General features: G+C 55.7%; 1 protein-coding gene across 12 annotated transcripts in view; it reads right to left on the reverse strand.

The window, feature by feature from the left end:
- The window catches only part of CRTC1 (CREB regulated transcription coactivator 1), an 80,786-nt gene extending 69,105 nt beyond the window's left edge, over positions 1-11,681 (reverse strand). For all 12 annotated transcript variants that reach the window (XM_057709764.1, XM_057709762.1, XM_057709757.1 and 9 more), the window contains exon 1: positions 11,522-11,681. In XM_057709764.1, the coding sequence (XP_057565747.1) occupies positions 11,522-11,647 (126 nt within the window). In that variant the 5' untranslated portion in view covers positions 11,648-11,681. The remainder of the gene's footprint in view (positions 1-11,521) is intronic.
- Between the last annotated feature and the right edge of the window lie 56 nt (positions 11,682-11,737).

An 11,737-nucleotide genomic window follows, 5' to 3' on the forward strand; every position in this document is an offset into this window, starting at 1 on the left:
ATGGTCCGCTCTGCGCCTGCTGAGCACAAGCTAGCGCCTGCTGCATGCCTGCCATTTGCCCATCCAGCCCTGCTGAGCACCGCCGTACCACCGTGCGTTCACTGCACACGCCTCCGCGGTCTTCGGAGCAGCAAGCACGCCGTGAGCATCTAGGTGCGAGCCTCACGCTGGACACACTCCATGGGTTAATCCACCTATGTCTCACCACAACCCTATGAGGCGGACACCACTGAGACCCCCGCTTCATGGAGAGGGAGAGGAGCCCAGAGGGGACTCCCAGGTCTAAACTCACCCAGGAGGAAGCAGGAAGACACCCAGCAGCCTGGCCCCAGGCTGGGTAACAGGTGCTACAGAACCCCCCCACCTCACCCCGCCCCTCCGCAAGCACTTTCTCCCCTCCCTGCCCATCTGAGAACCCTGAGGAGGAAGCCCGGGCCACGCTTCATTTCCATCTGGCAAATAATAAATATTGACTCTCTCTGAATCCTCGGCCTGCGAGGCACGCAGTGGCTTCCCTGTTTGCGCACCTGGACCCCATCCGGCCAGTGGCACCAGAGCCACATCTGGCCAGGGCAGGGCACACCCACCTCTGCTCTGGGGCAGGGCTGGACACGGTGGAGGGAGGGAGATGAGGAGACGGGGTCAGATACGCCCCAGCCAGAAACGGGCAGCCAAGCCATCCTACGAGCTCCAGGGTGAGGTGAGGCTCTCCCATCCCCAGCCCTTTCTCGCTGGTTTCCCCATCACAGCTGGCGAGGCCCCACCTCACTCTCCTTCCTGCTCAGCTCTGAAGAAACCGTCATTCTTACCTCTGGAATGCCCCAAATCGGCCCTCCCTCTGTCCTCACAGGGGCCAAGCCCAAGGTGCTGCAGTCCCCTCCCGGCTGCAGGGGGCACAGAGAGACACACACGCACACACACACACACACACACACACACACACACACACACACACACACACACACACACGGGTGGGGCCGGCACCGGGAGGGGCGCGGTGAATGCTTGATTTGCAAAACACCAGGAATGACTTCTACGGTCCTCAACAGATGGACATGAATGGAAGCTCAGCCTCCGACAGGGTCGTCCTTTGGCTGCGTTAAGAAAAATGTGGGCCCCAGGTTCAGACACAGCGTCGATCCCAGCACCTCCGCACACAGCAAACCACGTGACCTGTCATGCCTCAATGTCTCATGTGTGTATCAGGGAAGCAACAGGCTCTTTCCGAGGGTTGACCACCACAACTCTCTGGGTGTATGTACCTGGGCTCTAGCAGGTATAGCCCCTGCCCCTCCCACACACCTTCGTGTCACTCACATCGTCATCCTGCTGGAACCTTCCATGACACCCCTTGGCCCACAACCAGGGCCTGGCCTAGGGCCCTCCACCACCCGCCCCGCCTCCCTCCCTGGCCCTCTGCCCGTGCAGTCCATGCTCCTCGAGCCACTCCCTCCATGCACAGGGTTCCAGCAGCCTGGAAGGCTCTCCCCACCCTGACCAGCTGGCCAACTCCCAGAGCCGCATGAGACAGGAGAAAACGTGTGGGGGCCTGGGTCTGTCCGACTGGGGTCAAATCCCAGCTCTCCCACCTCTACTGCTCTGTGACATTTGCTCTCCGAGCCGTGCTTTCCCCCGCAGTAAACCCAGGAGGAGGCCATCGGCTGCCTGGGGTGTTGTCACATCACCAGGCTCAAGGTCTGCACCTCATGGAACCGGGGGCCTCTACGGCCGACATCGGGGGCCTCGTGCACACCGCAGGCTGTTGAGTGGCACCCCTGGTCTCCATTCACCAGGTGCCAGGAACATCCCCCGCCCCAAGTCATGACAACCCAAAATGTCCCTAGATGTTGCCAAATGCCCCCAGAGGTAGAACCAGCTGGGGTAAGCACCCTGCAGCACCCAGTTTTGACGCTGCCCTGCCACTGCGCTCAGGCTGGTCTCTCCCCAGGCCAGACCCGACCCCTGACATCCGCATGGCATTTTCCAGAGGGTCTCTGTTCAAAAAGAAATCCCCAGCACCAAGGACTCTGAATCCCAACCCCAAACACACTGGTGCCCTGTCTTGCAGAACAGCATGGAAAGGAACCCGAGCCCGTACCACTGAGCTAAAACCAGAGGCTCCCGGGGCCCAGAAGGGTAGATGAGGCCCAGCACTTGGCCTTCCAGGACGCCCACAACAGCCCAGCTCTGAACCAGAGCAACCTAAGTAACCCCGAGCAGGACCAGAAGGCCCACTGCATGGACAAGAGTCACCTGGCACTGTGCCCCCCGACCAGCCTTGGGGACAGGGACAGCAGAACCCTCCCTGGCGGTATGGACCAACAATGACCACCAGGCCACCAACCAAGGGCCAGAGAGCCCGCTTACACCCCTGATGGAGGCCGACCCTGTCCCTCCCCCCGACACAGCCCTGATGACCCCAGTACCTGGGCCTCCCAGCAAGGCCGCCGTGGCAGAGCCCTCAGGTCCCCACCCAGACCTGCAGAAGCAGGATCTTGGGGGAGCCCAGGAGTCTGCATCCGTTAGCTCCAAGGTGGTTCAGACACCCCCAAGAGTGGCAGAACCCCTGTCACCATCCTCCCGACCTTCCTTGTCACTCTTGGTCAGTGGGGCTCAAACTGGGGGTGAGACCCACTGGCCCAGGGGTGGCAAACTCCTGTGAAGGGCCAGACGGTAGACATCGCCACCTCTTTAGGCCAGCAGGTCTCTGTCACAATGACTCAACTGCCACAGACAAGGCAGAAATGAATGGGCATGGCTGTGTTCTAATAAAACTTTATTTACAAAAAACAGGCGTAGCTTGCTGAGCCTTAGATTAGTGGATTATGAAATCAATTCAGTGGGTCCCTGCTGGCATTTTAGAATAAACAGAAGGGAATCAATTATATCAACTTTCCACACACACGGGGAAGGCTGGACTCCTTGGAGAAAACTGTTTCAATTGTATGTTTGCTGGTGGCTGCTATATCATGAAACACAAATTTCTAACAGTGGGTCACAGTCAAGGAAGTGAGAAGGCAGCCTCAGAACTAAGCCCTTGGCTCCCGTGCCTGTCCCTCAGCCAATGACACAGACACCCCTGGTTCCACACCTACTGCAGGTTCAGGAAGTCCTCCTGGATTCCCCGGAGCAGGTAGGCCCCAGCACTGCACACCCTGACCACCGGCCACCACCTAGAAAATCAATATGCCCGGCAATTCCACTCCCAGGCATGTGCCCATAGGGTGAAAACAGGAGCTTGTGCAAACATTTGCACACACATGTTCACAGCAGCACCATTCATGACTGTGAGAAAGTGGAAACAGCCCATAAACCTGCCAGCAGGTAATGGATAAACTAAATGTGCTCCATCCACACAACGGAATATCATTTGACCACAAAAAGGAATGACACTCTGACACACACTACAAAGTAGATGAACCTCGAAAACATCATGCTTCCCTGGTGGCGCAGTGGTTAAGAATCTGCCTGCCAATGCAGGGGACATGGGTTCAATCCCTGGGCCAGGAAGATCCCACATGCCACAGAGCAATTAAGCCCGAGTGCCACAACTACTGAGCCTGTGCTCTAGAGCCCACAAGTGACAACTATTGAGGCCACATGCCACCACTACTGAAGCCTGTGTGCCTAGAGCCTGTGCTCTGCAACAAGAGAAGCCACCACACTGAGAAGCCCACGCACCACAATGAAGAGTAGCCCCCGCTCACCACAACTAGAGAAAGCCCACACGCAGCAATGAAGACCTAACACAGCTAATAAATAAATTAATTTATAAAAATTGATTAATTAATTAAATAAAAAATTTTTTTAAAATCATGCTGAGTGAAAGAAGCCAAACACAAAAAGCCACATGTTATTATAAACCCATTTACATGAAATGTCCAGACACGCCAATCCACAAAGACAAAGTAGATTGGTGGTTGCCAGGAGCTGGGGGAGGGGAGGGTGGGGAGTGACTGCTAATGGGGACGGGGTTTCCTTCTGGGGTGATGGAAATGTTCTGAAACTAGATAGAGGTGATAGTTGTACAACACTGTGAATGTGCTAAACGCCACTGAAATGTACATTAAAATGGTTCATTTTATGTGAATTTCACCTCAATTATTTAAAAGCTTTTTTTTTTTTTTTAAAAAAAGGTCACTTAGCATGGCTCTGAGGTCCCAGGTTGGCCATGAGCTTTGGGAGGGTTCTCTACACAGGACCCCGGGCTGGCAGGGCCACTCGGCAGTCCCCTGTGGGATGTGTGAGTGGAAAGGTCGGAACAGAACCAGGGTTCCCCAAGAAAGCCTCGTTGCAAATGACAAGCGGACAAATTAACCCAGAAGCATGTCCCATGCCAGCCACAGAGACTTCGGCACTCAGCCTGATCAAGACCGTAGCTTTTATGGGGAAAAGAGCCATGGGCCATGCACAAAGGTGTGTGTGATGGTGTCCCAAGACTACCGCCTCCAAGATAAGGACAATTAACGACAGGACATATGGAGTCCAGGGTCCAAGTCACAGGAGAAACACTAGCATGGCTGGAGAAACTGGTCATGTTTCAGAGAAACCGAGGTCCACGTGGGGCCAAGCAGTGGCTGGCGCACAACAGAAGGTTCTAGTTTGTGTTCTTCATTCCTTGTTTCGGACACATTGTGTGTGCTTACCCCAGGGCTGAACACCAGTTCTGCCTCTTCCCAACTGGGATGCTGCTCTGGGCCTCAGTTTCCCCATCAGCGCAATAGCAAAGACAACACCTCCTCTCAGGGGGTGAGGGGGTCTGAGCAACAAGAATGGGGTTGAGGGGACTTCCTTTGTGGCGCAGTAGTTAAGAATCCGCCTGCCAATGCAGGGGACACGGGTTCGATCCCTGATCCGGGAAGATTCCACATGCCACGGAGCAACTAAGCCCGTGCGCCACAACTACCGAGCTTGGGCTCTAGAGCCCGCAAGTCACAACTATTGAGCCCACGTGCCACAACTACTGAAGCCTACGTGCCTAAAGCCTGTATTCTGCCGCAAGAGAAGCCATCGCAATGAGAAGCCTGCTCACCTCAACGAAGAGGAGCCCCCACTCGCCACAACCAGAGAAAGCCCGCGTGCAGCAACGAAGACCCAACGCAGCCAACTTAATTACTTAGAAAAAAAAAAGAATGGGATGGAGTGAAAGCCACACGGTGCCCAGCAGGGAGCAGGAACCAGGAGTGCAAAGGACAAACTTTACCCCCACCCAAAATCCCTGCCCTGCACCCCCACCACACTCGGATCGTACTCTTGGCCAGCTCCCGACAGCAACATGCCCCCTCCTGCCCCAGGGCCCTTGCTCCAGCTGTTGGCTCTCAGGTGGTGGTCACCATCACCACCAGGCCCAGTACAGCGTGAGCATCCCCAGTTCCCAACAAGGGCTGCACAATGGGCTCACCTGAGGCCTCGAAGAGAACACAACCTGCGTGAGCTGCCAGAGGAGGACCGATGTGCGTATCTGCAGACGAGCCCTAGGCCCACCACCCCAAAGGGGCTTCCACATGGTACTCGCGGGCTCTGTCGCAGCCCAGGGGAGCGTGTCCTGGGGCTGCCTTCACACACGACCGCCAGTGGGGAGGGGAAGGCATAAAACAACACATTTATTTCTGCCCAGTTCTGGAGGCCAGACACCCAAAATCGACGGGTAGGCAGGGTCACATTCCCCCTGGAGGCCCTAGGGGTGGATCTTCCCTTGCCTCTTCCAGCTTCTGGGGGCTCCACACATCCTTGGTTCGTGGCCACAACGCTCCAACCTCTGCTTCCACCATACGCTGCCTCTCCCATGTGAGTCTGCTCCTCTCCTCTTTTCGTCAGCACGCCAGTCATCTGACCACCCTAAATCCAGGAAAACCTCACCTCGAGATCCTTACCCTACTCACATCTGCAGAGACCTTTTTCCCAAAAAAGGTCAGTCACGGGTTCTAGAGGTCAGGATGTGGGCCTATCTTCTTAGGGGCCCCCATTCAACCTACTACTGGGCGGGCAGCTCACAAGCTGGCGAGCACTGAGACTGCTGGGGCTTTCTGGAGGCGGGAGACGGTGCCCCCCATTCTCTCAACAGAGCAGCTCGGCGCGTCCTGCATGCAGGCGTGTGTGTCAAGGCTGCAGATGGCACCAGACACTTGAAGCAGCCGGCACAGAGGCACACGGTGCCAAAGCCAGGATGGAGGCCAGGACTGGGGGCGGCCTCCACGCTCAGCTCACCCGAGGCACTGCTGCGCTGTGCCTGCAGCCCAGGGGCGCGTTTTCCAACAGCCTGTGCAGAGCCACCCCCGTCACAGGGTAGGGCCGGGAGAACACCCTCCTTTGGTGCAGCCAGAGCCGGCAGCCCCGGCCGGGCCGCCGTGGACTGCTTTGCATGCGGGCTTTCTCTGGCCCAGGTCCTGCTCTCTAGGAGGCTCAGTGATCAGTCACAGGCAGAGCCTCCTGTGTCCTGAGCCCCTGGCAAGTGGGTGACACACCCCACCCCTGCCCCTCACCTCCCACGTCCGATCCACCCACACGTCCAGTCCTCTCTGTTGCCAAAATGTCCCCCAAATCCACCGCTCCGGGTCACTGCCATGGTCACATCCCTGCTCAAGCCACCTTCCCCATTCCCCAACCCGGATGCGAGAGCGACCTCTCGCCATCCGTCTGCTTCCCTTCTCACCCCCTTGCCCATTTAGCTCACAGCCATCTTTGTAAGACACGAAGGGTCCTTCAATGATTAAGTGCAGAGTTACCACTTGAGAGTTACCAGCAACGCCACTCCTCGGCATCTACACCCAAGGGAAAAGGAAGACCTGCGTCCACACAAGCCCTTGGACACGAACATCCACGGCAGCACTATTCACAGTGGCCAAAGAGGCAGAAACAACCCAAGTGTCCACTGGCGAACAAGTGGATACTCGAAATGCGATGTATCCACACAATTGAATATTATTCAGCTTTAAAGAGTAACGAAGTAACAGACAGTGATGGCTACACAACATTGTAAAAGTACTTAATACCACTGAATTGTACACTTATTAATGGTTAAGATGGTAAATTAGGGACTTCCCTGGTGGTTGGTCCAGTGGGTAAGACAATGCGCTCCCAGTGCAGGGAGTCCAGGTGCGATCCCTGGTAGGGGAATTAGATCCCGCATGCCGCAACTAAGAGGCCCACATGCTGCAACTAAAGATCCCACATACCGCAATGAAGATCATGCGTGCCACAACTAAGACCTGGCACAGCCAAAATAAAATAAATATATATTTTTTTTTAAAAGATGATAAACTGTGTGTTTTGTATACTTTACCACAATTCTTAATAAAGGAAGGAAGAACTGACACCCTACAATATGAACGAACCCTGCAAACATCACCCTGACTACAAGAAGTCAGACATAAAAAGCTACATGTTATGTGATTCCATTTATATGAAATGTCCAGACAGGTAAATCCATAGAGATAGAGACAGAAAGCAGATTAGTGGTTGCCAGGGATGTGGGAGGGGGAATGAGGGGGTGACTGCTAACGGGGATAGGGTTTCTTTTGGGGTGATGGAAATGTTCTGAAGTTGACTGGTGATGGTTGCACAACTCCGTGAATATGCTAAAAACCACTGGATGGTACACTTTTTTTTGGGGGGGGGGGGGGCCATGCTGTATGGCTTGCGGGATCTTAGTTCTCTGGCCAGGGATCAAACCTATACCCTTTGCTGGGGGAGCACAGAGTCTTAGCCCCTGGATCACCAGGGCCATGCCTGGATGGTACACTTTAAGTGAGTGGTTTGAATGCATTGGGAATGATACCTCAATAAAGCTGCTACAAAAACAAGCAAAGGATCAGGCCACTGACTGTCACAAACCTTCCCGGGGCCCCTCCCTCAGGGGCCAGCCTCATCTCTCCTCTCTCTCTCTCTCAACATGCCAGCCCCAACTTCGCCTAGCCCTTCCCACCTCGGGGCCTCTGCACCTGCCTCCCTCACAAGGGACACCCTTCCCCGGCATAGGGCGGTGGGGGGGGGGGGGGGGTGGGAGGGGACTCTGTCTCACTGTCCAGGTGTCAGCCTCCCTCCCTAGGCAGTCCTAGCACATTGCTTTGCTTCTTCTCTCTGAGAGCATCTGCCTCGTTGACTTGTAGCAATTCTCTCCTGTCCGCACTAAAACCGTGCCGACTCCCTGAGAGCACGGTCCTCACATGTCTCTTATGCTGCTGGCTCCCTAGTACCTAATACAGTTCCTGGGACATGCTGGGCAAATAAAAATGTCATTTTGTGGAATAAGCAAGCTACCCTTGCTACGGATCAGGATTCTGAGGCCCAGAGAGGTTAAGAAACCTGCCCGAAGTCACACAGCAGAGTGCCACGGCCCTCCCTGCACATCACACTGCCCAAGTGTGAGGATGAGAAAAGAACCCCTCGTGTACTCAGCCCCCTACCCTGAGACCCGAAATCAGACATCACACCACATCCCCCCACCCGACCTAGTCCTTGGGGTCCCTGCCCCCAGGTGATGTGACAGCATGGATTTACTTATCAGGCTCGACACCTGCTGACTGGCCTTTCACAAGGGAAGGCACCGTGGGTGCACCCATCACCACCAAGGACTGTGAACAGACACACATCAACACAACCACTCGCTCCAGAAGCGGGCATGCTGACCTGTGGAATTCCCGAGAAGAGCAGGTACCGACTGGGCCACGTCCCACCTGTTCGCAGGTGAAACCCTGGTGTCTACCTCAGGGGGAGGCAGCGCGGAAGGATGAAGCCACAGAGGGTGGGCAGGAGGGGACCCTGCATCAGGCGGGTTCACTCACCTGCACCAGACGCTGCAGATGTACCACGTGCCACATGCAATGGCCAGAACGGGCTGGGAATGAGCTTGCCCATCCTGGTCTCAGGTGCAGGCAAAGCCATCAGCCTGCCCACAGTTGGCGCAGCTGTACTAGTGGGTGCGGGGTTTTGAACTATCTGCCCAGGTGCAAACCTCGCACCCCTGCCCACGCAACGTTTCCTTCAAACTGAATGCTTCTTGGCCTTGGCACTGCTGACACCTGGGGCCGGATCACTGCCTACGGAGGGAGCCGCTGTGCACTGTGGGGTGCTGGGCACCATCCCTGCTCTCTACCCACGAGATGCCAGGAGCAGCCCTTCCCCTAGACGAGACAACCAAAAATGTCATTGCCAAATGCCCCCTGAGCACAGAATCACCCCCAACAGAGAACACTGCGCTATCTGTAAAATTCTAGTATAAGCTCACCTCTGCCCAGGGCCCAAGCCCACCCCACCTCCCCAGCTCCTGCTATAAAGGAAGGCAACAGGGAGAGGGAGGAAGGAGACGGGAAATGGTTACCAGGGGCCAAGAGAACTGCTGTCTGCGCATCTTAAAAATCTTTTCTACATCCAATGAACGGGGAAACAAATGTGGTCCATCCATCCAAAGGAATACTACTCAGCCATAAAAAGGAAAGCAGTTTCCTGATACACGCTACAGTGTGGATGAACTTTGAAAACATTAGGCTGAGTGAAAGAAGCCCAACACAGAAGGCCACATTTTGTATGATTCCGTTTATAAGAAATGTCCAGAACAGGTAAATCCATAAACACAGAAAAACTGGTGGCTTCCAGGGGCTGGGGGAGGGGCAAATGAGAAGTGATTGCTACTGGGTGTGGCGTTTCTTTGGGGAGTGATGAAAATGCTCTGGAATTTAACACTGGTGATGGTTGCGAAACTGTAAATGTACTAAAAACCACTGAATTGTACACTTTCAACAAGTGAATTATATGGTACATGAATTATCTCGATAAAGCTATTATTTTAAAGAAATCCTTTCAACAACGATAATTCGTTTCTAACCCCAAAGCAGAAACCAGACCTCCGATCGTGAAGACTGCCATGAACCAGCGTGACCCCTTCTTCCTGTCATACCACATACATTTGACACCTACTGCATGCTAGCACACGCTACATGCTGGAGACGAGATGAAGTGGATGCTCCTGCCCTCAGAAGCCTTGACTTATGGGGGACACGCAAGTTCCACGCTTTCATTCATTCATTCCTTCACCAACCACATCCTTCGTGAGACCACAAGCTGCTGCAGCAGGCGTAAGGAGCACCTGTCCAACAGTGAGTACCCGATCAATATGGCTGAACAAGTGCATGGAAATGAAGACACACATTCTAGGCTTTGAGGTCATGATCTCAAAGAGAAACAAGCAACTAATTAAAAAGTAACATCACCCCAAAATGCCATCTGAGGAATCAGAGACTGAGGCCCACGTCACGGAGGCAGGCCTGCCTAGGACAGTCAGACCAGACGCCAAATCCAGAAACCAGCAAGGTGGGTGCCTGCAGCTCCCACTCAACCCCTCCCCGAGGCCCCAGCGTGCAGCACCGGGGTTCCAACACTCTGCAGGCTCAAAGCAGTGATTTACTGCCACCTGTGCAAAGCGGGCTCCCCTCTCTGACTCACGAGGAAGGGCTTGCTAGACACACTCCACGAGGCAGGACACCGAGACCCGAGGAGCTTGGCACTTCACGGTGGTCGCCAGAGAGCCAGGGCCCATAAGAAGGCCCCTGACCCCAGCCACGACCAAGCCCCTGCTCCAGGCCTACAGCGGCTTCCCAGGTGAGGTTAGCAGGGAACCTGGCCTGCCCCTGCACATCAAAAGCACCCAGCCATCTGAAGAAGAACTATCCCTTCACCCTGGTCCCGAGGGGCCACGGGCCATCTGTGGCCAGCTGTCCCTTGTCCTAGTGGAACGAACATCACCTGGTCCCCACCACATGGGCCGCATGCGGAAGGGGCAGCTGTCTCCACTCCAAGCTCCAAGACAGCCCGATCTGCCTTCCTGATCCCACGCAGGTCCCCACCGGGGAAGCCAGACCTCTCCCTCAGGTACCCAAAAGAGAGAGATATCGATCCCATCTCAGGTCTGCAAGTGGGGGTACCTGTCCTTCCTCCAGCACTCAGGAAGCGAGTGCACAGGTGACAATGATGTAGACACCTGTCCCTTCAGGTAGCAATGGTGTGGGGGCAGCGGGCTCCTCAGATACCAGTGATACAGGAGCACCTATCCCTCCTCGCCAGGTAACAGTTATGCTTGCAAGCAGAAACCAGTTCACACACCTCAGTATCACTCCCCTAGGTAGCAGTGATATAATGGCACCTAGTCCCCTCAGGTAGCAATGTGAGGACACCTTTCCCCCCTCATGTAACAATGATGTAGTGGCACCTGCTCCCTCCAGGTAGCAATGATGTAGAGGCCTCTGCCCCCACAGGTAACAATGATGCGGTGACACCTGTCCACCACTTCAGGCAGCCGTGATGTAGGGACACCTGTACCCCTTCAGGTATCGATGATGTGGGGGCACCTGTCCCGCCCACGACGCCCGGGGCGTGGGGACACCTGTCTCCTTGGGCCGTGCCAAGCCCCGCCCCCGCCGCGCGCGCCCCGCCCCCGCCGCGCGCCCCCCACCCCGTGCACGCGCCGGACACGCGCCCCCTGCCTCCCTCCCCGGCCCAGAGGGGTCGGCACGGGCAGCCCCCTTACCCGCGCGGCCCGCGTCAGGCTCAGGTCCTTCATGACCTCCTCGAAAGCCGCCGTCTCCTCCGCTTGCTTCTGGTTGTGCAGCGCGATCTTCTCGCTGAATTTCCGCGGATTGTTCGAAGTCGCCATCTTCTCGCCGCCGCCTCCTCCTCCTCCTCCTCCTCCTCCACCTCTTCGCCCCCCCACTCGCCGGTGCCACCACGCAAGCGCCGGCCAGAC

The sequence above is a fragment of the Hippopotamus amphibius genome, chromosome 15, assembly GCF_030028045.1.
Source record: "Hippopotamus amphibius kiboko isolate mHipAmp2 chromosome 15, mHipAmp2.hap2, whole genome shotgun sequence".
Taxonomy (NCBI): domain Eukaryota; kingdom Metazoa; phylum Chordata; class Mammalia; order Artiodactyla; family Hippopotamidae; genus Hippopotamus; species Hippopotamus amphibius.